Below are 26321 nucleotides of genomic sequence, written 5' to 3'. Positions count from 1 at the left end.
TACCATATGCCATATGTGTGTGTGTGTGAGTGGGTGAGAAAATGGCTGTCATAACTTGCACAGAGGCTCTGACACAGGTGTCTAGCTGTTTGAACCACTGCCATAACATATCATGAGTGCTAACAAGAGAGCATTGCTCTGGGGCCCATCAGGGCTCCATTTCCATTGGCACAACACTCTAATAATAGCCCACTACACTTACAAGCACCACTCCAAGCCTCTTACACCACCAAAACATAAGGGCTTGGATGCTCCAAAAAAAGACTTGACAAGCTGATGTGGGAGAGAAGTTAAGAAATAAATCCATGCTGTTTTAGAAGTAACTGGACGGTGATGATTGGACGATGACTGAAATGAAACAGTGGCTACAAGCTTAACCTGCATATTGCTACATTTAATTATGGGAGCCGTATGGATAAGTGCGAGATATACTATTTAGTATAGTAGTATGTGGTTTGGGACATTGCATATGAATAAACAGACAATTTGGGAAGATAGTAATGGGCTGAATTACAGTTATTTTTATACATACATAGGTTATCTTATGTAAATGCTTAAAGACCACACCCTTTATCTAACACTAGGGAATTTAGTATGCTGATCCTGATAAACATTTGACTTATACACTCACTGAACACTTTATTAAACTCCCTTTTCTCTCAAAACTGCCTCAATTCTTCCTGGCATGGATTCCACAAGATATTGGAAACATTCCTTCAGTCTATGGATTCATGCAATTGACACCAAATTCTGACCATAGCATCCATGTGCCTCAGCAGAAATCAAGATTCACCAGACCAGGCTACGTTTTTCCAGTCTTGGACTGTCCAGTTTTGGTGAGCCTGTGCCCACTACAGCCTCAGCTTTCTGTTCTTGGCTGACAGAGGTGGAAACTTACATGGTCTTCTGCTGTTGTAGCCTGTTCTGCCATCTGCTTCAAGGTTCAACGTGTTGTGCATTCTGAGATGCTTTTCTGCTCACCACCATTGTGCAGAGTTGAAATCTGAGTTACTGTAGCCTTTCTGTTAGCTAGAACCTGTGTGGTCATTCACCATTGACCTCTCTCATCAACCATGCGTTTCCGTCCACAGAACTGCTGCTCACTGGATGTTTTTCTTTATTGCACCATTCTGAGTAAACTCTAGGGACGTCCCAAACTCAAGACCAGCAAACAGAAACTGAAATCCCAGGAGATCAGCAGTTATAGAAATACTCAAACCAACAATCATTCCACGGTCAAAATCATTGAGCTCACATTTTTTCCCTATTCTGAACATTAACTGAAGCTGCTGACTTCATCTGCATGATTTTATGGATTGCACGGCTGCTACATGATTGGCTGATTAGATAATTGCATAAATGTTTAGGTGTACAAGTGTTCCTAATAAAGTGCCAGGTGAGTTTACAATAGCACCATTAAATGTTCGATTCTGATTGGTCAGATAACAGTAGCTTAGATTATAACGTTCTAATATGTTATGGTTTCTACACAGAGATTTTTTCTGCGAGTAAATTATTAGCATCTAAAACTCTATTAGCATTAGAGTCTCCAGTGCCAGTGATTTGTAACAGTTTTCTGGCATAAATAAGAAATAAGTAGGAAAGTGTTCATGACAGAGGGCATTGTGGATTGTCAGTAACATGACTACCTGTTTTTTTGTTTTTTTTTTGTCTTATTAAGTTCATGAAAGAAAAAAGAGATGCTGATGAGGTAGCAACTGTTCACAACATAAGTGATAACAGGAACTAACGTTTTGCAGACGTTTCACAACTTTAAACGTAACTTTAAATGGATTAAAAAGTACACTATGTTGTTCTTTAATTAGTAAAAAAATGTGCTGTGGTGTATGAGGAATAAAATACTTTGGGATGCAGTGTTTTTGAACACTAATTATTCCTAATTCCTATTTCATTTATTTCATCTTATTTATTGCTGAAGCAAATTTACATGTTTTCAGTGGGGTTCAAAAGATGAAATAGCATGTTAATCAGCTCCCTGAAACACTCCCTGTACTAAAACTTCATGTCCACTCTGTCTTTTTCAGCTACGAGACACAAGTGGGATTTCTCTCATAATCGAATCAATGTGCCGGAGCACAATTGGTCTACTGTATCCAGACCTCAGTGCTATCAAACATTTTCCGGCAGTGAAAAAAGGCGAACGGAGGTCAATCAACCTCCCACTTACCACTGAAGATATTTTTACTTCCATCGTGTCATTACACAACATCTGGAAATGTGTTTATCTCACGTCTACTCATGATAGTGAAACCCGCACAATTTTATTGTTCTACACCTTTCCAACAGAACATTATTTGATAAAGAGAGGCACTACAGCGTTGTGCTAAAGAGGCATTTGACAAGTTTCTCTTATCATGTTCCCCAGGCTCTTTGAGGCCCCAATGTTATTGATAGACAGAGAGAGGAAGAGCAAAGTCATGACCCTCACACTAGTAACACCAGAGCCAGCAACACAGTAGGTCTGGGGCTGAAAATACTGAGCATGACGTCTACTTAAGCATCATTCTCCAGAAGCTTTAACACTGTAACAGTCATGTGTGTTAAGTCTGTAAACTTTAATGATGATGTTGTAACATTAAAACCCCTGAAACTTGCTGCCAATGAAAGCAGCAACTCACTGTAGCACAGTAGTTATATTTATCCTCTAACACATGAACTCCAGGAATCCAACACGTGTGTGTGTGTGTGTGTGTGTGTGTGTGTGTGTGTGAGAGAGAGAGAGAGAGACCCACAAGGCACAATCATCCCTATTCCTTCTGCCTTTTATTGATTGCAGCAGATACTTCCATGCCTTCATTCATGTAACACTACACTGGAGTAAATTTAATATGGCTCCCAGTGAGAACATTTCCAGCTCTAACCCTCCACATCCAGTAAGTCTCGTACTATAAAGACACAATTAGCTTATTCACATTAAAATTCTTGCTCTAAAAGTGACTGAAATAAACACGACTGTGTAAATCATTTAGTGCACACAGCCAGAGCTCTTTTAGACCATGTTCTCAGGACTATTTCTCTCTTTAGCAGTTGGTTGTAAGTCACAGTGAATGAGACATTTAGAGTGTAAAAAACAAAGGTTTCACAAAGAGAAAGAATCTTTATTAATGCTAATTCAGTGGCTACATACATCTAAAAGGTGACAAGGCACCTCGATGTAGGAATGACAGATGGCGTGTTGTAGGAACAGCAAGTAAACTGCATTAGCAGGAACAATGGTCAAGACCCAGAAACTGCAACATGAGCGTGCAATTACGAATTCACAAATTCAATCGTTTACATTACAGATGCTCATATTTCATTTGGTGAACTTTCTCAGATACTAGAAGCACAGCATCTGGTCCTTCAACACAGAGCTATGAGGAAGCTTACTGGATTTTGTATTTAAACTCAAGAAAACTGTTTAGACATTCATTTGGTCATTTTGTTTTCCATTATAAAAGCACAGGTTTTAGTCTCCTCAGCTTTAAAGCAAAGGGATCTCACCTCCAGTCCTGAGTTCTCACACCTTCAGACAAACGTCATCGAGGTAATCACTGATGAACCGGATCATCAGTGTTAAAGCAGAGACGTGAGAAGTCGTGCACTAAATCACAAAATAGTTTCAGCTATTATAGTAATGTTTCTCGCCTTTGACCATCTCCTGTTTTTTCCATCCTTTTTTTTTTGCATTTATTTTAAATAATATTTTGGGAGCCAATCATTTTTCCACAAATGATTTATAAACAAAATTCCATTATTTAAAAAAAAAAGCTGTTATGGGAATGATGTTTAGAGGAAAAATGGGGCCCATCTGAGTGGGAAACATGACTGTAATGTTTATTTTTGCTCAGTGTGAACTGTATTTCAAAAATGTCAAATTTATTTGTTTCCATAGTGAATAGATGATAATTAGAACTATTTAGTAATAATGCATGATGACAGATGGCATGTTCTGTATGTGTATAGGTGTCTGGGTACATTAGGCTTAGATAAATTATAAAGATAAATTAAACTGCACGGGAAAGCTGAACGTTTAGAAATAATCATAATAATATAAAAAAAACACAAAGAAATCTATTATAACCCTTTTCTTAGCATACACGCATCACTCTTCTAAAGCCTTTCTTTCTGTTTCCAAGTCCCGCGGCGCTCACTCAGCAAATCCCGAAGGCGCGCATCAGTTCCTTACTGTAGCGTCTTAATCTCAACCATATGCGGAACTGCGCGCTTTTCTCCCCGCCACGGGCCGCCGCTGACCCCTGATGCTTCACACGGCGGCGCATGAACGCACAGCTCTTTACCGGGGCGCGCGGGACGGACACGCGCGGCTTCTTAACACGGTGATTAATCACCCAAACCGACGGAGCGCCGCCGACACACACGCACGCGCGCGCGTGCACACACACACACACACACACACCGGGCGCTTTGTGTCACAGCGCGAGCAAACTGTGAGCGCGCGCCGCTGAGGCCGCGTGAAAGGCGCACATTGTGCCGCTGTTTGGTTAAGAGCGCCACGGATTTCCGGTTCAGCAGACTTTACTGCGCGCGCCGACACACAAGCGCCTGTTTCTGCTCGAGAGCGATCGCTGAGCGCTCGCGCCATCTGCTGGTCATCTCTAGCGCCTATAATAATAACACTACGGTAAACTAAGCCTACGGTTCGGGACATAGCCTGTGTGTGATTAGGCTGCTTCAGTGGAAAAGAAACTACGGATTCTTTCTTCCAAACAAATCCTTTGAAGTGAGTCGATTAACACAGGTTTTGATTTGTTTGGAAGAATCGAATCTTTGAATCAAATGGCTTCGTCCCAAACCGCACACTACCTTAACCACAGTACGGTTTGGGACATAGCCTATACAAGCATGATTAAGCTGCTTTAGAAAAGAAATTAGATTGTTTTTATTCTTCCAAACAAATTCTTTGAAGTGAATCGATTCACCCGCGTTTTGTTGGATTTTTTTCTTTGATTCACTCCTAGTCAAATGAAAGCATAGTGAGAGCCAAAGACAAATAAATGAGGCAGTTAGCTACTTTTAATTCTGTGTACAGAAAGTAGCAAGCTTTTCAAAATGTGGAACTTGTGGCCAAATTGTAGCAGCCAGAACTTGAGAAAAGTCCTTCAGGTCAGTAATCAAAACGAGCAGCCTGCCGCTTCCCACATACCCCAGCCACACACGAAGAGCCAGAGACCCCTCTGGACAAGTGCCTTCACTTTGAGGATCAGCCAGCCACGGCGCGCCGCTTCATTCCCTCTCGCCATGCAGGCCATAGGGTCTGAATGGCATCTCAGGGTGATGAGTCTATCATGCAGCGTTCAAGTGGCGCAACTGGTCACGGGCGAAATGAAACAGGATTAAACCATTGGAGCGACTGAGCTCCTGCTGGTTCATGGCCTAAAGCTGTCCAAAAGCGCGCCATATTGCATCCAGAGCGCACAAAGGCGTTCATGTGCACAAGGTTTAGAGGGCAAAGCATAACGCATAGACTTGTGATGAGTTAAGGAAGATTTCATGGTAGCATGCATTACTTAGGCTATACATTCAATATGCAATCAAATAAAGTATTTTGTCCTAATGGCTGAATTCTCTCTCACTCACTCACTCACTCACTCACTCATTTTTCAGTAAGACTCAAGGTCGCAGTGGATCCGGAGTCTATCCCAGGAACATTTGTGACTCGCAGCTCCAGGGTCGTGGATCGAGCCTGGTGTTGGGCAGGTATGTTCTCACCGTGTCCGTGTGGGTTTCTTCTGCGTTCTCCGGTTTCCTCCCAGAAACATGCCACCATGCTAAACTGCCCCTAGGTGAGAATGAGTGCCTGATTTCTGCGATGGACTGGCGTCCCATTCAGGGTGTCCTGCCTCACACCCAGTGTCCCGGGATGGGCTCCGGATCCACTGCGACCCTGACCAGGATGAAGCGCTTACTGAAAGTGAGAGACAGAGTGTGTGAAGAGTAAATAAGTGATCTGGTGAAGAAAATTACTTGAATGAATACAAATTACTTTTTGACATGTCTACAAATGACACAACTAATCCCACTATGTTCTATTTTCTACTCTGTTCTATATTTCTTAATAATAACCATGACAAAAAACTGGGTCAGCTAATGGCGAAATGTTGCACTTGATTAATTTCTTCAGTAGGCTTTGTCGTGGGTATTACACCAGTATTTCCACACTGCCACAAGCATTCTACAGACAACCTTTGGGATTTCTTTAATCATCTATCTAGCTATCAGAGAGGACAAAATTGCCCTAGTTATGTGACTGTGTTTGGCTGCCTAGTAAATGTTATATATCATAACTACACGATTTAAAGTATATCTACCATATCTGAGGAAGACATTTTTGAAGAACTAACAGTTGTTAACCAAGTGAGCAATGCTCAAGTTGGGGTTTCAGTAGCTTGCTAGGTTTGTTAGTTGAATATTATACTAGCTAGCTCATGCTAATTCATACATATTTCCAGCAATCTAGCAAAGATGATCCATACATATTGTCCTGAGCATGACCTATAGGCTGTAGCAGCACTTACATTTAACACATCAGGCAATCACTACTGAACACTGAAGTCACATCCTAAGTTTAATCTAGAGCTTTCATACTGTAAAACATCGAAACATCACAAGATCAGACTTTCTAGTCCCAACTCAGCCCCACTCAGGATGTTGAGCTGTGAAATGGCGACATCTCCACAGGTTTTAGCTCATATCATTTTCAGATCATTATCAAGCTGTTTCCTTTAAAGCATTTAAACTGAAGATACCTGATAAACTGGGACAGGGATCCTCATCTGTCTGCACTGTCTCAGACATTGCTGCTCAATAAAGTGTTTACCAACGGAAGTGTACGATTTTATTTTGACTGGGTCTCAAAATCAAATTATTTCAAATCTGCACATACTAACTGGCTTACATACTTCTGGGGTTAAGTGAATAATTTTTTACTTTGTAACGGCGATCAAAAATAAAATGCAGCTTAGATGAATATTTTACTTTAAAAAAAAAAACACAAAAGTACTACGGTTTAATTATATACAAAAGAATGGAACCTAAATACTGCTGCTATAATCATAAATGTCTATTGTTAAAAGTGTTAAAAGTATTATATAAATTGAACAGCAATACTGCTTAGAATATTATCAACTGATATGTTAAATCTATTTTGTCAACTATTACCCACAACTTTCAAACACCAGTTAGCCCCCACCCCCCACAACCACTGAAAGGTGAGATAACTCATTTCTGTTGAATCAGAATGCAACTGTAAAAGTCATAATTCAAACTTTGGGTTTTTAATTGTAATAATTTTACCAAAAAGATATGCCTGCATCCAAGCATGTTAAGTGAACCTGGCCACTCAATGTAAATATCCTCGTCTTTAATCCCAGTGCTGCACACACAATAACCTACATGTTTTTGTCTTTATCTAGTAATAACATCCCTGTTAGATCATTTCTGAGATGGGTCTCAAACACACAGAGTTCCAGAAACAGCTGCTTTAGGCCATAGCCTATACTACGCTTATAGCTGAAGGATATGGAGCGTTGGTGGCATCAAGTGGTGGTGCTCAGTAGTGCTGTCCTATGTAAAGATCTGGCTCACAGCTTTTAATGGCTTTATGAAAAGCATGGCTTCACCAAACCCATTTAATGTCACCACTGCAGGCAGCTGTATAATAATGTAAAAGTTAATTATTAGCAAGTTAAAAGTTGAATTCATGACACTGCTGAATAGTAAGGGTAATATTTGTTAATGAATTTTATACTGCATGTACAAAAGACCAGCAAAATGAACACCATTCAGGGAACCAGCACAGCCATGAGATATATTACAGCAAAAATCTTTTTAATGGTCCCAAACATACCCACCAACTAAGAGTACACTCATGTAAAAGAAAAATGAAGATATGACAAAAAGGGGGAAAAAAATCAATCACATCTAGAGTTCCACTCAATCTTTAATCAAGACAGGCTTACAAATTTTCCAAAAAATCTGCAGTTTCAAAGGGCAAAAAAAAAAAAAGGGTAAAACTAACTCTTCCCCCTAATGAGGTTTTAAAAACCTGTTCAAGTGCGACTGAAAACGTCCTGAACATTTAAAGGCAGGTCTCTTTTTTCATTTTAAAAAAGGGAGAGGAAGAGAAGAACAGAACAAGAAAAAAAACGAGGAAACCGCTGGCTTTGAAAGAGGAAGAACTTCCGCTGAGCCACAAGGACAACGATGACATCAACAATGACAACCCAGACTGTTCTGCCCCCGGGATTCTGTCAGGCTCCAGAAACAAAAACCAAAAGAGGTTAATTAAAAAAAAAAAAGACCAAAAGGGGCAGAAAAAAAGGGATAGAGGAAAGAGAGAAAGAAATGGAGAATGGAATCAGCGAAGGTGAGCGGTGGTTCAGGATTGGCTGGTCCATTTGGGTCATGTGGCGTCCTTCCCTGAGAGGGGGGGGCAGTGTGTCCTGGTCCGAGCCTGGGACGCTTTATAGGGCACCAGTCTCCGTGAGAGAGGGTGTGTGTGTGCATGTGTGTGTTTTTTACCCCCCAGTACTTTTAGCTTTGTTGAAATTATTTTTATTAAATCCTTTCAATCATTTGTCCAAACCCACAGTTTTATCTTGCTCTCTTTCTGCTCTGAGTCTCTTTCACTCCGTCTCCGATTGGCACTTGAACTCCCCGCATGGAGACGTTCTCCTCTTCGCTCCGAGACCGATTCTTCTTCCCTCTTTCTTGCTCTCCCTTTCTCTGTTTCCACATGGCAAACCCCTGCTTGGACTGCTGATGGGGGTTATGGGGGCAGCATTCATTCTTTTATCCATTCATTTGTTTATTCGTTCATATTGGTTGAATTCTGAGTTCTAGGCTGAGCGCTGAAATGAGTTTGTAGATAAGGCTCCCTCCGAGCTTTACCGTGCCAGGTGGGCAGGGGAGTGTTTTAGGAGCTCAGCTTTGATTTCTTGGAAAGCGGAGGGCTCTCCTCTTTATTGTCCGAATCTTCTTCATCCTCATCATCCTCATCGTCATCAGGATAGTCCACAAGTCCCACCAAACCACCCTAAAACAAAGTCACCAAAAAACAAAAATAATTAAGAGTTAGCAAATGATTGTGTACTAGAGCTCTATAGAAGTAGAAAAACGTTGTAAACAGACCAGTTATTTTGATTGCTCTGACTGACAAATAATTTTCCTCACGTGAATTGTATTAATCCATTTGATGAATCTATGTACAATCATAAACTGCATAATTTTATTTAAATGCAGAAGAAACTAAGAAATGACACATGAGCATCTTTACACCTTTACCCTCATTACAAATGCCAGGATTTATTAATCTGCATAAATATTACAATTGTAAACACTACCATGGCCTCCTGCCATCACTAATAGCTACTCATGAACTAGCTTTCATTTGTCATGTCAACATTAGTGAGATTAATGACTCAACATGCAACGTCACATTCTCAGCAATTCATCACTAACATTCGAAAAGTACTGAAAAGTCTGTTTAAAGCTACAGTGTGCACAGGTATTTTGGTTAAAAGTTAAAACTAAAGCATTACTGAGTCAGGGGAGAAAAGTCTACTATAAAACTGCCATCAGTCACCCTGAGATGATAATGTAATAATAATAATAATAATAATCATAATAATAATAATAATAATAGTTAGTCAGAGCGGTTGGAGTTCGCACTGGCAGACTTCTCACACACACACACACATCATCATATGCCACCTACGACACTTACAGTTAAAGCATTTAGCAGACATCTTTAACAGTGTAAATCCTAGAATATCACCAGAAAGAGTAGGGCCAACGTCCCACCTACAGATTTCTAATCGCACAGCAACAAATTTTATAACAGAAAATCTTTCCCCTTGCGGAATTATTTGATTTTCCTTTACTTTCTCTTATGCTTAAAATCTCTTTATGCTGATTCTTATTATTTGTGAGTGTATTCTGTACCAGGGTGTTCTGACCTGATATGTCACGCCATAAGATAAGTGGATAAAATGTGCATAAGGTGATAGATAAGTGGTACTCGTTGTCATGTGAAGACCTTTTCATCATCCAATGAGCTACGCCTCTCTGAATATGTTATTGCATAAATGACCTAAAAACTTATATATTGGGTAGGCTTTCACACATTTAGTTAGACAGGAAGCATTATTCTGGTATAAAGACAACCCACTAACACTGTTTGCTCACTATAATCATACAGAGTCCCATGAACAGGTTGTAAATTCATTCTGCAGATCATGACAGTGAGAAGCATATCTCATTTAACAAGACCTGTCTTGCTACTATCGGGTTTGCTCTGTGTTCTGAACCTGCAGCACAAACACTGATTGTGGCACCAGGTGATCGGTCAGCAGTTTTACTCTTTCAACTTTGACAATCACATCGATGTGTACAATAAAGTTTTTATTCTCAAAACTCTTCTGTATTTCCTGGGGGACTTTCATAACAGCAGCAGTTATGAAGTGGTTTGAAGTTATGAGGTTATCTTCTGGTTTGCGCCACATCCCAATGTGGAAAAATCTTTTCTTTTGCAATATATTAACAAATAAATAACACATCAATATATGACTAAGTGACACACAAGTCAGTAAGTTACCTTCGTGGTGACAGCTGCCGTGGGCGGAGAGTTCCTGGTCCCCGTGCCAGGGGATCCCGGTGATCCGGGCGAGCCAGGATGCAGTGAGGCTGTGGGAGGTGAAGACAGACTGGGCTTGGTCGAGCTGGAGAAGGACAGCTTAAAACTGGGGCTCTGTCTCCCAGACAAGCTAGATTTCCCCGACAAAACCTCTTTTTCCTCTGCCTCTTTTACTGAGAGAGAAAAACAACAAGAATAGTAGATGAAATGAGGATCATGTGACCCTTATAAATGACAAAAACATAATATGGGTTTTGACACAGCTCAGTGTAACACTCGGGTTTGAAATCCATTAATTTTTTTCCCATTTTTTCCCCCATGGGTGTGAGAGATAAAGATATAAAGCTTGCAGGATGACATAATACAATTCCTTGTAATGTTGAGTACAACTCCATTAAAAATTTTAATGAACATAGTTCAGATATCTCAGGTTTGCAGAATAATACCATTTTACACCAGGAGCAGTGCACACACAGTACATCTCAACTACTCCTTTATGATCATTTAAACATCCATTATAAAACATCCGAAGTGAAATACTGAAATGACATCCAGTGAAACCTGACACCATATTAAAGATGTTTTTAAATTTTTAACATTCAAGCCCCAGCACCGCCAAGTTGCCACTGCTGGGCCCCTGAGCGAGGCCCTTAACCCTCTCTGCAAGTAACAAGTAAAAACCGAGGCGGAGTGAGCAATGTGCAGGTGATCAGTGGCACCGTGCTGTGTGGTCATTACCGCATCACTGAGTCTTCCAGTCTGTTCCAATGCATGCAAAGTGGATTAAGTGTAATAAACTGTTTTCTCACTTTCCATACCACAGCCAGGTACAGGTGCGTTTTAAGGTACAAACTATATATTATATACCTTAAGACAAATTACAACTAGTATACCTGATCAAGTCATACTGGCCACTAGTGACAAGGTGATGGACTCTTACATTTCTTTCTTTCCATGAACTTGCTGATGGGGTCCATCAGGTCCTCATCATTCTTCATTTTGTCTGAGGGTGGCACTACCGCCTCTCCGTCCTCCAAGTCTTCTTCATCATTAAACCACATTTCCTCCTCGTCCTCCAACGTCCTCGCGTCCCGCCGAAAACGGTGGTTTCGTAGAATTGATCGCATGCTGCTAAAACATACGGCAAGAAAATAACGTCTGGTTGCTAAACAGAAACCTCATTTCACAGGAGGTTTGGAAAGTCGCTCAGAATACATAACCCTTGTTCTGTGTAGTTCATCAATTAATACAGGGAATGAAACAACACATTCCTAGTTAACACACTGCACATGTATACATAAAATAATTTAATGCAGTTACAATGAAAACATTCTCCACACACTAAAATCGACCCTACATTACATTTACACATAGATCAAATAAAATACGCTATGACTGACCTGTCGAGTTTGGGGTTGTCCTGCCTTTCCCTCTGCTGCTCATACCGAAGCTTGAGGCCCTTAAACGTCTGGACGTAGTCCACATCCTCCAGGGCCTTCCAGTAGTTCTCTATTATATGAGCCGTCAGAGACTTCACATCCTCCTACAAACGGTAAATTCAGGTGAAAGGCAGTTAAACTAATAACGCAATGACTAATGAAAAATGGTCTCTACATAATTCTATACAGAAAAAAAATTAACCAGTTTACATCAATAGGACGTGAATATCAACGGTGAATATCACAATTAATAGGAATTTATTAAATCTAAGTCATATTTTTCCCTCCTAGAACAGATAATATTAAGAGACTCTCAACATAGGGCTCTTTCACAAAATAAATAAATAAATAAACAATCAAACTACAATATAAGATGATGTTCTTAAAGAGACCACTAGAAAATAAACAAACCAATATTTATTGGCAATCTGCAAAAATCACGTAACAGTTCTCCAGGAAACGACATGTGGAAAATCCCGTCTGCCACGTGGAGTGTACTCACCACACGCACATATTCAAACATCTCTATGATGGCTGAGTTGATGAGGTTGTATCGGGAACCGTTGTTGAGGAACGCTTTGACCACTGGCTCAAACAGGAAGTTCCTCATGATATAGCGGTTGTAGAATTCGTCCTTCAGGCCGACAATTTTCCTCATAAAACGCAAAGAACCTGGACAGTAGAGAGGACATAAGGATTAATATTGCACAGGTAAAATGTGCTAATGAATCCCCATCCACCTGACCCAATTTAAAATCATCAACATACTGATCCACACACAGTCTAAACTCATCATTATAATAAATTACATCACAAAATTTAGTTAAGCAACATACAGGCTTAGTCTACAAATTCTTGTTTTATAATCCACGGTTTTCCACACTAGCTTGGTTTACAAATGGGGTCTCCTTTTCGTTTTATTCATTTATATTACAAATTGATCAGAAATATCACTCTACCTATGAAGACAGACTTTGTGTGCATCTATTTTTAAATGTTACTGGGAGTTGCATTTAGGCATCACATTTAAATGCAGTGTGTATGTGCCATTTTAGTCTATTTCACTATTATTATTACAGTTAATGTTTGAATTTTGAGACTTCAAACTTTATGAAAGCTCTGTTTGAGTACCAGTCATCTGGACTTTCTAGATTAGTAAATACTTCTGAATGCAAGGACAGAGTTTTTGATTTGAGACACATGACAACACACATGACGGCGGCAGTAAGTTTTAAAGAGAAACAGCATGAAATCGCTAAACAGTTTATAATTTGACATGAAAACCTAACAATCAGGGGTGTTTTAGTTCTAGTGAATGTCAAATTCAATCCTCTACATGTACACAGGTTTGGCAGGTGAGTGTGTGAACAATGCCGCTCCTAGTGCTGCTGCTTCTCCATGTGCATGCACAGTTTAGGTTCCAGTATAAACCAGACCCCTTTGCTTCGTGTTGGAGGGTAATAACACATACATGGACGGCATGGATTATATTCCTAAAACAACACACCCTGTTGTGCATTAATCATTCAAAGCTGGATGTGACAGCAGAAAAAAGGTGCCCTTGCAAATACGCCTCCTGACTTTTTGAAAAGGTATGTCAGGACACGCAATCTCACCTTTCCACTACACAAGTCAGTGCAAGGAATATTCCTTCAATTTTTAGTGACGTATTTTACACATATGTTACTTACATGATACAGTTACTATAAAACGTTACAGTAGCCCTATAAATCTGAAATTTAAAAAAAAAAAATTAAAAAAAAAAAAAAAAATGTATGGTGGTACCCATAACGTACCTATAACATAAATAACCCATAAATTAATATGAAAAAATATTTTAGTTGAAGAGATATTTTGAGACATTCACTAGCACACCCTTCTACTAGAGACTGCATGTGTGTGTGTGTGTGTGTGTGTGTGTGTGTGTGTGTGTGTGTGTGTGTGTGTGTGTGAGTGTGTGTGTGAGCGAGACACTATGATTACTCACAGAGAGCTAGAAAGGCATGCTGGGATGCAGTGAGCACCAACACTCTGCGCAGAATGTCTTTGTTGATAATGTAGTTCTTTATGTGATATGTGTGATGTTCCACACAGAAAGTGAGGAGCTCCACAATCAGTGCCAACAACTGGCATGTCTGGAAATCATCTGCAGAAAGGAACCCAGAGGGCAAAACGGGTGAATGTTTTTGTCTCTAATGGTTAGCTCCGAAGTACTTCAACGCCACTGACATACAGAATATTTAAATCTGAAATACAACCCACACATTCATCACACATTCCAGCTCACTTCCCCTGCTCAGTTTGTTAAACACACACAAAATATATTCGTCATTTTCTCAAACACATTCACATTCTCTCTCTCTCACACACACTCACACTCATATACACACATATACACACATATACACACATATACACACACACACACATATACACACACATATACACACACACTTTCCCTCACCTTTGCTGGGTTTCTCCTCAGTGGTATTAGCCAGTAATGGAGCAGAGAGCACATGCATGCAATGCTTATAGAAGAAACTTAAAAACTCTGTCTTTTCTGTTTTCTGCAGAAGAGAAAAAATGTTTTGATTTTAGAAAAACAACTGATTATATCCAAAATGACAGCTAAAGCAATGTGTGCCTATATCATACTAGCACACTAAAATCTATTACTTCACAGCTAATGCACAGCTGCTGCTGCTTCAGGTTGAGAGTAAGACATAGTGTACTTACACCAACCAGCCATAACATTAAAACCACCTGTTTAATATTGTGTAGTTCCCCCATTTGCCTCCAAAACAGCTCTGAGTCGTCGAGGCCACAAGACCTCTGAAGGTGCGCTGTGGCACCAAGACGTTAACAGCAGATCCTTTAAGTCCTGTAAGTTCGTCTTGTTTGTCCAGCACATCACACAGATGCTCGATCAGATTTGGATCTGGGGAATCTGAAGGCCAAGTCACCACCTTGAACTCTTTGTCATGTTCCTCAAACCATTCCTGAACAATGTTTGCAGTGTGGCAGGGAGCATTATCCTGCTGAAAGAGGCCACTGCCATTAGGGAACACCGTTGCCATGAAGTGGTGTACCTGGTCTGCAACAATGTTTAGGTAGGTGGTACGTGTCAAAGTAACATCCATATGAATGCCACGACCCAAAGTTTCCCAGCAGAACATTGCCCAGAGCATCACACTGCCTCCACCAGCTTGCCTTCTTCCCACAGTGTATCTTGGTTCCATCTCTTCCCCAGGTGAGCGACACACACGCATCCGGCCGTCGACATGATGTGAAAGAAAACGTTATTCATCAGACCAGGCCACCTTCTTCCATTACTCCATGGTCCAGTTCTGATGCTCAGCATGGGCACTCTGACCGCTCTGCAGCTACGGAGCCCCTGAGATGTACTGTGTGTCCGGACACCTTTCTATCACAGCCAGCATTAACTATTGCAGCAGTCTGTGCTACAGTAGCTCTTCTGTGGGATCAGACTAGATGGACTAGCCTTCGCTCCCCACGTGCATCAGTGAGCCTTGGGCGCCCATGACTCTGTCGCTGGTTCACCGGTTGTCCTTCCTTGGACCACTTTTGGTAGGTACTAACCACTGCATACCTGAAACACCCCACAAGACCTGCCGTTTTGGAGATGCCCAGTCATCTAGCCATCACAATTTGGTCCTTGTCAAAGTCGCTCAGATCCTTACACTTGCTCATTTTTCCTGCTTCCAACACATTATCTTCAAGAACTAACTGTTCACTTGCTACCTAATATATCCCATGGCTTGACAGGTGCCATTGTACCAAGGTAATCAATGTTATTCACTTCACCTGTCAGTGATTTTAACGCTATGGCTGATCGGTGTATATAATCCTACATAAAGTACAGAAGTTTGATTTATTAGTTGGTCTTTCATATTGGGCAAACAAAGGCTCACATTAGCGGTTGCCAGCATGTTTTCAGGGTCCACTAGGGTCCTCAGTAGCCCCATTAGCTGCACGGCTCCCCCCAGCTCAGGGTCCGTATCACAGATCATGTGCTCAATGATCAGATTAATCAGCAAGATATCCTGCAGAAATAAAGACACACGCAAGACACAGGAGAGTAAGAAACAGATGATATCATATTAAACATTAACTCATTTCAACTAAAGATAATTTATCCTGCCTGAAACTTTGTGTGCTTCTCTATTGCACATAATAACAGTTTAAAAACTACATTTATATTAGAGATTAGCAGAAATACAAGCATCAGCCGTTATTGATCCTACATTAAAGTCCATTAAAGAATTTTTTTAAAGAAAGAAATATCTTACGGTCTTACCTACAACAAACCCAGGACATTTATTGGCATACCATTACCACTCACTTTTTCCCTTCAAACTTCATACTTGTAGCTTTCCAACCAGGATGCACAAATTTACGTTAGTCGATGCACAGTAAATTGCTGTGTCAGTGTTCCAGGCTAGATTTCCCCTCCAGCTTGTATTTGCATTTAACCCTCTCCCAGTTAATGATCCATGCATTCTTGCAAGAAGTGAGTACAAAGGGTCTAGAGCAGGGGCTGATTTACAAATGGGGTCATAAGAGAAAATCCCAATCTCATTTGTTTTATTCATTTATTTTAAAAAAAGATTAGAAATATCGCTCTAGCTCTGAAACCAGATTTTCTGGTGCCACATTTAAACAAAGAACGTATTTGTAAGAGAAACAGTGTTTTTTTTTTTTTTTTTTTTTTAAAGTAGCGTGTTTAAAGGCTTAGAGACACAGAAAATTCATAATATCCTTTTTTGGTCGGTTGCCCAAAAAAAATGGCATATAACCCAGTTGTATATTACTGCTAATTTAAGCAGAAAATATTGAATGAAAACATGCTTGGGTGTACATCCAAATTAGCAGACTTGACAGAACAGCCAAAGCCAAAAATTCTTGCTAACAGGATTTAGAGAGATCATCCCCACCCATTTCTCCACTGCATACTCGAGCTGTTCCAAATGCTCATCTCCAATTTATATTACATAGAAGAGGGGTTCTTAACTTTCTGCAGCCAGGGACCACTTTAACTGTAAAATAAATTCTACAGACCCCTTCAGGGCTCATTATTTAAACGTGTACAGTAATCATAACCCTTCCACCAACAGAACACATTAGGTCTAAGTTGAACTTATATTGGTCCACTTGTTTTTGGAGCGTGGATTAAACCTATTCAATTCAATGAGTCAAACAGACTAATAACTATAAAAACCTAATGATAAATATAATAACTTTGAAAATGATGAGCTGTGATTCCCACTTCTTTTAATTTAAAAAAAAAATCATGGACCTCCTATCTATGGAAAAAAAGGTTTTTCTTATTTACTGCCATTAAGAGAATGCTAAAGCACTGGAAAGGGGTTTTAGTGTCTGCTTCCTTAAACATGTTTTATCTGCTTGGGACAACGAGGAAGTGGGTTAATCGGTGGCATGGGTGGGTGTGAGCCACTCACGTCATCATTCTGCTGGGACTCCTGCATGACAAACTCGCGCACCATAGAGGGGTTGTACTCCACCAGGTAAGAGAAGATATCTGTAGCCGCACCCCGCACTTGCACATCATCCATCCCCTGATGATCAACAGCAAATAAGCACAAACTCAAACAGCGTTCATCAATGTGTCATTGTTTTCTTACTTATTTTATCTGAAATAGAGCATTCAGCTATTAATGACATATTTATCCAGTTTCATGCTGAATAATAAGAGATTTACAACTCAACCCCTACCATGACACCATCACTAAATAGTCACTATATTTTTACACATTTTGACATTTTACACAATTACATACACACAGACTTGGAGACATAAACACAGGAAACATTGTGCTACATAAACAGAAGTAAACACACTGATATTTCAGAAAGGAATTACCTTGCAAGTGTTGTGCTATATATTAGTAAGACATACTCCAAAAAGAACCAGAAACACTACACATACTTCAGTAAGGACTAATTATTCAAAGATTTAAGCTAATATATTAAAATATGAGAATGCTGGATTCTTACAACTCTAATTTTATTATCAAACTTGCCCAGAGTAATCAATATCGCATCGTATTCTGGATCTTTTAGCTTCTAATGAAACAGATTCAGACTCACCAGTATAACTTCCAACGCTGGCAGAATTCCCATGTTGGAGAGGGTCTTGAAGAACGCATCTCTGTTTTGTGGCTGTAAAGTCTGAGAGAAGGCGCAAAACTCCTTCAGAAAATTGACCTATAAGACAAAAAGAAAGTAGCAGGTCAGCAACAAGGGAGCGTACAGCATGCAAAACTTATGCTGTACATCAGTGAAGATCTCTTCATTACCAGTTCTTGCCGTTTGTCATCGTCTGTGGCTTCATCTGTTAGCTGTGCAAAGAGCTCAGTTAGAAACTTCTCATCGTCCTGGAAACAAGACAGAACAATGAAGTGGAGAGTAATCAGACTAGCGGATTATTCCTGTGCTCAGTTGGGGCATCATGTCGCATCGTGAAGCTGTCTGCAGTTCAGGGCCATAACAATAACCATAAGTCTTTAAGGTTTGGTGTTTGGGAGCTCTTTGACTTCCTGGTTAGTTGTGCAGTGAGTTGTAAACTGAAGTAGTGCAGGAGGATATTGCCCCCACCAAAAATTAGATTTTTTTCAAATTTATGAACGATTTTCAATTCTCTCTTTTTAGTTATTACATAATGCATTAGGAAAAAATGCAGCAATTTATTTCAAACAAAGTTTTTTTTAATTAGAATGGACTTTGGAAAATGGAGGGTTGTTTTAAATATTTAAATAAGGGATATTTAAAAGAAACAGTGTTTGCATGATTTGCTACAGATGGTGCTCTTACTATTTTCACAACTTAATAAACCCTACAGTCTCGACAGAGTAAAAGGGGACCATGTCTTTCGCGATATGAAATGCCACTGCATCAATAACAGCACTAGAAAATGTTTCAGCTAACGCTGCGTTCATTATACGCTGCGAGTCTGAATGGATCACGTAAACGCTATCATTAAATATCATATAAAGTGTCTCTTTATAACATTTCCAGGTACACAACCAGACACTTCTCCCTGCCTCAACCAACTTTATTATAGATTTTTATTTTAAGACTTCTACATTATCAAGTCAGTATAAAAACACTGTAGACTTCCAAACATTAGTTTTCCAGCACAAAATTAAATGTTACAGAAAAATGTTTGTATGTCAGTAAAGAAAGCAGCAGATTATAAAGAGACACTTTTCAGATAAAAACATAATGAAGGCTGCTGGGTTTCGCTGCAGAAATAAGAAGCGAGTCGACAGTCAAAGTCTCCAGAAGAACTGTGGCTGCTTCTGCAAGATGTTCAGTAACACTTACAGCTCATTTCCTTATAAAACTGTACAAATTCTACCTGAGATACTGTTTTTTCCTCCTCAGAGCAAAGGGTCTTCACACCAGATATTGAGTTTGTTTCATTTATTACTGTTTACTGCTCTTTATAATATTTTTAAATGTAGAAACATTTAGTTTCATTTTTTTGAAGGCATCTTTGCTCTACAGCATTTCTTTGCATGTGCCTAAGACTTGTGCACAGTACTGTATATATGCTTCAAGTATAAACCCTAACAAACGGAAAATGTTGCTAGATATCAGCGATTACTTTTTTAATACGTAAAAAAAAAACTACAGAAATGCAAATGTACAATGTCTGTGGCAGTACAAAATTATTCAGAACCAAATATTACATTTATTCAATCAGCTGCACAGTTTTTGCCAAAATGTTCAGCTTTTGGTTATTAAATTAGTATTGTTAAATAAAGCATTTTTGTAATTGCACACACAAGTTTCTGTTTATATTTGATATCAAGTAAATGATCACTCTTTTTTTTTTTTTTTTAATTGGGAATGTGCACTAATAATGCCCACTTACATTAAAATCAATAAACCAAGCTCAGATATTTCCTTCCCCCACTGCTAAAGTATTCACCATTAATTTTTAGGAACAGCAAATCATAAAGCTAACAATTACGCAAATGCTGGAACAGCAAAATGTCCAGGACATGCTTTACATTTCTTTCCATTTACATTACCCCATGAAAACCACGGAAAGAACTGGTCATTATCCCACAGGTTGATATCACTGGGATGCACTTTATTAATGTTTGAAATAAAATAGGTTTGAAAATACTGTCCTCAGAAAGAGGTCCAAAATGTGCTTCTTTTGCAAAATAACCTATGTACAAATAAACTGAGAAGGAATTGTTCTGTCTAATTGAGGTTGGCTCTTTAGAGCAAATAAAGGAGCTTGATGGAAAGCTCCCTGAGTTTCCAGGGGAACCAACCCCCTCCTGTCTGAAACATTACACGTTACTTCTCCTCTACAGGAACCTGCTTAAATAAAAAGCACCGGACTTTCCATTAACGTTCTTTTTTCTGATCAGCATATTGGCCTAATTACACCACAGATACCTCACTTATTTCTTTCTGAAAAAATAGTTTTATTTGGATTATCTGATTAACCACATGGACAAGACCACATACAGCACATGCTGTAATACACCTATCAGTTTGCAAAGTCTGAATCAGTCGATTATATGCCTTTGGTTTGCGTGCTGTTTGTTTTGGTTGCACGTTGCACATTATTTAAAATTTAAAAGCCAAAATTAAGAAGCAGAACACCTAAACAAACCTTAGTCAAACACAAACAGGAAATATGAAAATCAACAGAATATAAACAGTTCATTTGTTGTTTAAAAAAATTTGATTTCTCCCTGATTGCAATTTACCATTTTAAAAGTCATCCAGAGACAATAGCCTAAAAAAGACAGGAAAATGAACATTTCCACCTTTTCAGGTTAGGAGGAGAGTAGAAAGTGTAATATTACACATCGCTCTCTAATGCCCACATAGCCGATATTTTTCTGTTTGTCTGTTTATGCTCCAAGTGTGTGCACACTGAGAGATGCAAGAAGAAAAACAGTATATTTAATCACTTTCTAATTACCATCACTATTAACATTATTTGGGCAGCGCGGCGGTGCAGCGGGTACCACTGCCTCCTCTTAATCTTAACCTTTTTACTTTTTCAGCCAAAAACCCCAAATGCCGTTTTCAGCCATAATGTTAATTACACCCCTAATAAATATAGTTAACTGATCTGTCTGTATACCTGTCTAATGTTAGCTAAGTCAAATTTTATTTCATATTAATTTACTATGATAGAAAGCAATGACACCCCAAGAATAAGTCTAAAGCATGTAAGGTTCAGTGAAGAGGACGGGGCTTCCAGCTCGCGTCAGTGTTCAGAACATCTGTGCAAATCAGCAACACGTAACAGCGTACCTCAATGTTAAACTGTGCTGCTTCTACTCAAAATGCATAATATAATATTATATTATATTATATAATATATTTTAATATAATATATAACAGAAGTAAAAATCACTGTCACATTTCAGTGTAAAATAGTGTGGAGAGATTAAATTATTATATTGCACAAGCCTACTATGCAGCATTATTGTTTGTCTTTCGTCCTGATATCCAGAACACACAGTATTTCTGTAGCACTGCAGAATGTCCTGTAACTCAGTATCAGTGCAGTAACGTATATTACACAGACTCAGGGTCCTCACACTGCAATTACACTGTGGGTTCGCTTGGACACAGACGTCCGTTCTTTGGTTTGTACTTGAGTGTAATCACTACGTTCACATGAACACCATACAAATGCAAATATTCAGTAGAACTCGTGGCAGCGAACGGTGACACCATGAAGATATCCTGCAAAATTACGATTAAAATCACAAGACTAAGAGATTACAGTGATTACAGATCAGAGAGAAGTGTTAAAAACCGACAATGGGCAAAAACTAAAAGTATAGGATTAGGGGTCGTCTTTCCTCCCTCTAACTTCTGGCCTAGTGTAGGTCCTGGTAAAAACCAAAAAAAAGAATATAAAAGCTAAAACTAAAATGCTTGAGGGTGTCACTGTGTGGCTGACAATTTATTTCACAATAGTCCTATGTGATATTGATTTTTCCCTGATCATTATTTACCATGTTAAATAGCTTATTACAATATTCTAATCCCCCAGAAAAAACAGGAAAAAGAGCATTTCCAGTAAAAAAAAAAAACAATATTTAATCACTTTCTAATTATCATCTTAATTAACATTATATGTATGAGTAAAAATTGGCACTTTCTTTTCTATTGTTTGGGTCAAAATCTTTGTTCATTTTCTCTCTTTCAGCCTAAACCTGACTCAACTTTTTTTCTTATCATCGCTATTAACTAATAAACTGATGTTAAATATACACATGTCTAATCTTAGATATGCTGAACAAGTTGAACATACACTGATAGATTTTTCTTTCACATTAATGAACTCAAAATATTTTCCATTTACTTTGACAGGAAGTGAGAGCGCGTGAGACTGGGGGAAAGGAGGCAGGGCTTCTAGGATGCGTCTGTTAATATCAGAGAGCTCAAAACACCTGCGCAGATCATTCTAGATTCACATGTCGTCATTTGTTCATCTCTTGTTTATTGTGAAGAAAACAACTGCTCTTTTGGTGTATTTTTAAGCGATAAAAAAATCTTACTAGTGCACTCCAATGTTTTGCGGAGCTCCTATGCAAAATGGTTGGCAGGTCTGGTAATATAAAATAATTAGCGATAAACATCATTGGATATCATGGCAACATCATATCATTAATTCACAATTAAAGTTTAAAATGATCAGAATAAAAAGCAAAGCTGCTCTAAATGCGTGGCTATGATACGCTATATCATTACACCCTTAATATCTGCATACCACCAGACCTGCTTTATCCACTATTGTGTGTGTGTGTGTGTGTGTTTTTGAGATGTTGGCGAGACCCACCTGGAGCATACCGACAATCTCCACCTTGTTGAAGAAGATGAATGAGTGCAGGGTGGAGAGCATGTTCTCTTCAAACACAGAGGGTGTAGGCAGCACCATGTCCTGGATGTACTGCACACGGTATGTCTGGTGGATCTTCTGGCGCAGTTCAGGGTCTGTGATGGGAATAACCTCCTTGAAGCGAGCCGTGGTGGTAAGGAACTCGCGGTGGCGGCGCGGCTGTGGCAACGCCGGATCGAACTCCAGGCATCCGATCACGTCCATGATACACTCATCGGAGAACATAACCTCGAAGAGAGCTGTACGGTTTAGCAGGAAGATACCCTTGACAATGTCGTACAAGTGGTGCAGGCCTTCGCGGTTCTCCAAGTCCTCACACACACGAAACAGCTCCAGGAGCTTGCGGATGTAGCCCTCGTTCTCCAGCGCCAGCGCCAGCTTCTCGCGCCGCAGCGGAGACGGCAGTGAAGACGCCACCAGCTCAGCCACCTCCTCCAAGCGCGAGAGCTCACACGGCGGCAATTCCAGACCGGGAGAGGACATGTCCTCAAAACGCTCCTCCTCTGACTCATCGATCAGCTCCTGGGTGATGTCCACCGATGGGTCCTTACCCTGAACCTGCAGAAATAACAACACAAACAAGTAACGTTACTAGGGATGCACCAATCCAACTTACGTCTCTTTTTTTTAATACAATACCAGCATAAGGGCTCTGGATTTCTTCCGATATCAGACACTGATCCGATACTTACATCCTCTAAGTCACAAGCTCAACTTTTTCTGCGCACTTCTGCTAAGCAAAATGTCTGAGGGTGGATGTTAACATGGTTTAGAAGTGTCCTATGTTTATTTGCTTGGCCTTTATTATAGAACAGAGATACATTAATAAATCTCCCTCACTGGATAGAACAGAGATATATTCTACTGCATACATATTACAGGTACATTATATTAAGACTCAATATTCAAAATAGAAAAAATATTAACACAAAAATACTAGCAATGTCTTCAATATGACCATGCTCATTATTATAGTATTTAAAAAACATGACTTGAGAAAGTGTGGGTGCTCAGATCACCTGACATATCTTCTCCCAGATCTCATCACAACCAGCCTTCTCCTGAAAGCTGAGGGCCAGGTCATAGTTTTCAGCTTCAGACCAAACAATCAATGTGTCCTAAAACACAAGAAGAAATAGAGCAAAAGTCAGAGTTCAAACAAAATTAAAAGTTGCGATTTGAGGCCCTAACTGCTGAGCTCTCACACCAGACAGGATGCTGTACCTCATTATGACCTGGATCTGGTGTTCCTGGTTGTAGCCTTAGAGTGCATTCACATATGCAAGGTTTAGTCTGTCTGAATCTAACACCAGTGTGTATTCTCTCTCGGTGGCCAAAACAGCCGGGACAGTCTGAGCGAGGTATCTCGATCAGTTTCCAAGGAAAAAATATAATGCAGTTCAATTTCAGTAAGAAAGTGATTTGACCCTGAACTGACCAAACTGCAGGAAGTGTACCAAACATGCCAAGGATTTTGGGTTGCGTGCCTATTTATTAAGATGCAAGCTGCTCAACCGAGCCAAAGAGCAGAGCTGTAGCACTAAAGACACTTCATGTTCTGGATATCTGGACCAACAAAAACAGAGAATATCAAAGCTGAATATGATACACAACACATTGTGACCTAGATATTTATATAATTATCCGTGTTCTCCATGCTTGGGTGATTTTTTTTTTGGATTTCTACCTGCATTTGGTAAAAGTTGTTTCTTCCGATCCTGTATTCCTGACGAATGAATAACTGAGTTTTTAGAAATATGTTTCCAGCCCTACATGCCCCTCAATCATGGTTTTGTTTTGTTTTGTTGGTTTAATTATGTGCAGTGTGAAACCAAACAAAGTATCACTTTCTCCCAGCTTCAGACTAATAGGTGTGAAAGCACTTTTGCTGCACAAAAAATAAAACAAGATCAGTGAGAGGAAACGTTCAGAAACACGACCAAATAAACCTCCAACTCACCTGCTGTTTCTGATATGCTGTATTGGGGTTGATTTTTGACTCCAGCAACAGAGACCCTGTGAGAAATAGACGTTTTATGCGTGACAGTGACAGATGAATGTATTTCTATAGTGATCCAGGTTGCGTTGTGATCTTACCGTCGCTCTCCGCCCGCACCAGCAGAGACATGCCTTTGAGTCTTTCCACATAGCCGGAGGAAACATGCCCCGTGCCCCGGTCATCCCACTGCCGGTCTTCATTCAAAGTGTAGACCTTCACTCGTCGCCGAGTGTCAGTCATTCTTGCGAGTCAACTCTTTAGGTTCGGAGTTTTGTTTGCCTTGTTACACAGATATTACTCCCAGAACCGGATTCGTCCTCTCGTTAGACTCTCCGCTGCACGGCTCCGTCTGAACTGGACATTTACACCCTACCTGTTGTCCCGCTAATGACGCGCGGCGCTAACGCTGGCTAGCTGCACACTGACACTTAGCCGCAACATAGTCCTTCAATTATCACCCAAACGTGGATAACTTTATACTTTGAAGTCTGTCTGGCTGTGGGCGTGCAGGCAACGTGAAAATTCGCATCAGATACGTACAACTCAGCAGGAGGAAATATATATATTTATAATAACACACATATAATTTCGGACGCCCTCTCACATCTGATAACTGCTACGAGCAAACGGAGCCAAACACTAGTTAGCTAAGCTAGCTGTCCTAGCGAGTCAGCTAGCAGGCTATCTGCTCGCCTTCAACATTGTGACTCTAATTTATGTCTAACCGAGTGTAGAAAAAATTCTAAAGCGGTACCGATACCTTAATGGCCCATTATAAACACGCTGTGTTCATGAAGTGTTGAAAGAGCCACATACGGTACAGTGTTTTCATTATAAGCGAGTCTGCAGCCTAGCAGCAAAGCTATATTTTGTCCAAGTGTTCCGCCATGTTCTGGCTGCGGGCCGTAGAAGGACCAGCCTCTCTCCTCATACACAGACGGACATTACAAAACCCAACTGGTCGAATGGGCAAACTCGTCCGACTTTCCGGTACTATAAATGTGTAACGTGAGCGCTGAACACCATCAAATGACAATGTCTATAAGGAGATCAGCGATTAGCCCCACTGTAAGTGTTCGGCCATCTTGGGTCCCCTCAGAAAGCTACTACAGGGTTTCCCTCGCCGAGATCGCAGGGGCGGCCCGCCACAATTTAAAGATACAGTACACCAAATAGCACGAGAGGGTTAAACAAAAACGCCAAGAAAACAAAACAAAGGGAGAAAATAAAAAAAGATGGAGACTCAGCGACAAAACAGACTAAAAACCGGTTTGCTTTGCTTTAGTGGACCTTAAA

The 26321-nt window shown here is 39.9% G+C and overlaps 1 protein-coding gene across 2 annotated transcripts; it reads right to left on the bottom strand.

Moving 5' to 3' along the window:
- Positions 1 to 7830: 7830 nt before the first annotated feature.
- On the bottom strand, positions 7831 to 26157 carry smek1 (SMEK homolog 1, suppressor of mek1 (Dictyostelium)). 2 transcript variants are annotated; one of them, XM_026917778.3, is made up of 15 exons: positions 25124 to 26157; positions 24987 to 25042; positions 24046 to 24144; positions 22967 to 23584; positions 18435 to 18512; positions 18226 to 18342; positions 17577 to 17693; positions 16029 to 16160; positions 14561 to 14663; positions 14084 to 14242; positions 12599 to 12768; positions 12058 to 12200; positions 11598 to 11788; positions 10619 to 10830; positions 7831 to 9058 (listed from the first exon to the last, which is right to left on the bottom strand). In XM_026917778.3, the coding sequence occupies exons 1-15, from the start codon at positions 25263 to 25265 to the stop codon at positions 8939 to 8941; spliced, it is 2457 nt and encodes an 818-aa protein (XP_026773579.1). In that variant the 5' UTR covers positions 25266 to 26157; the 3' UTR covers positions 7831 to 8938. The 2 variants fall into 2 exon arrangements, with proteins under 2 accessions (XP_026773579.1, XP_026773580.1); XM_026917779.3 differs by having other exon boundaries at positions 11598 to 11785.
- Positions 26158 to 26321: the final 164 nt, after the last annotated feature.

The sequence above is a fragment of the Pangasianodon hypophthalmus genome, chromosome 30 (genome assembly GCF_027358585.1).
Source record: "Pangasianodon hypophthalmus isolate fPanHyp1 chromosome 30, fPanHyp1.pri, whole genome shotgun sequence".
NCBI classification, from domain to species: Eukaryota; Metazoa; Chordata; class Actinopteri; order Siluriformes; family Pangasiidae; genus Pangasianodon; species Pangasianodon hypophthalmus.
The sequence above is the reverse complement of the archived record's forward strand: the minus strand, read 5'-3'. Positions and strand labels throughout refer to the sequence as shown.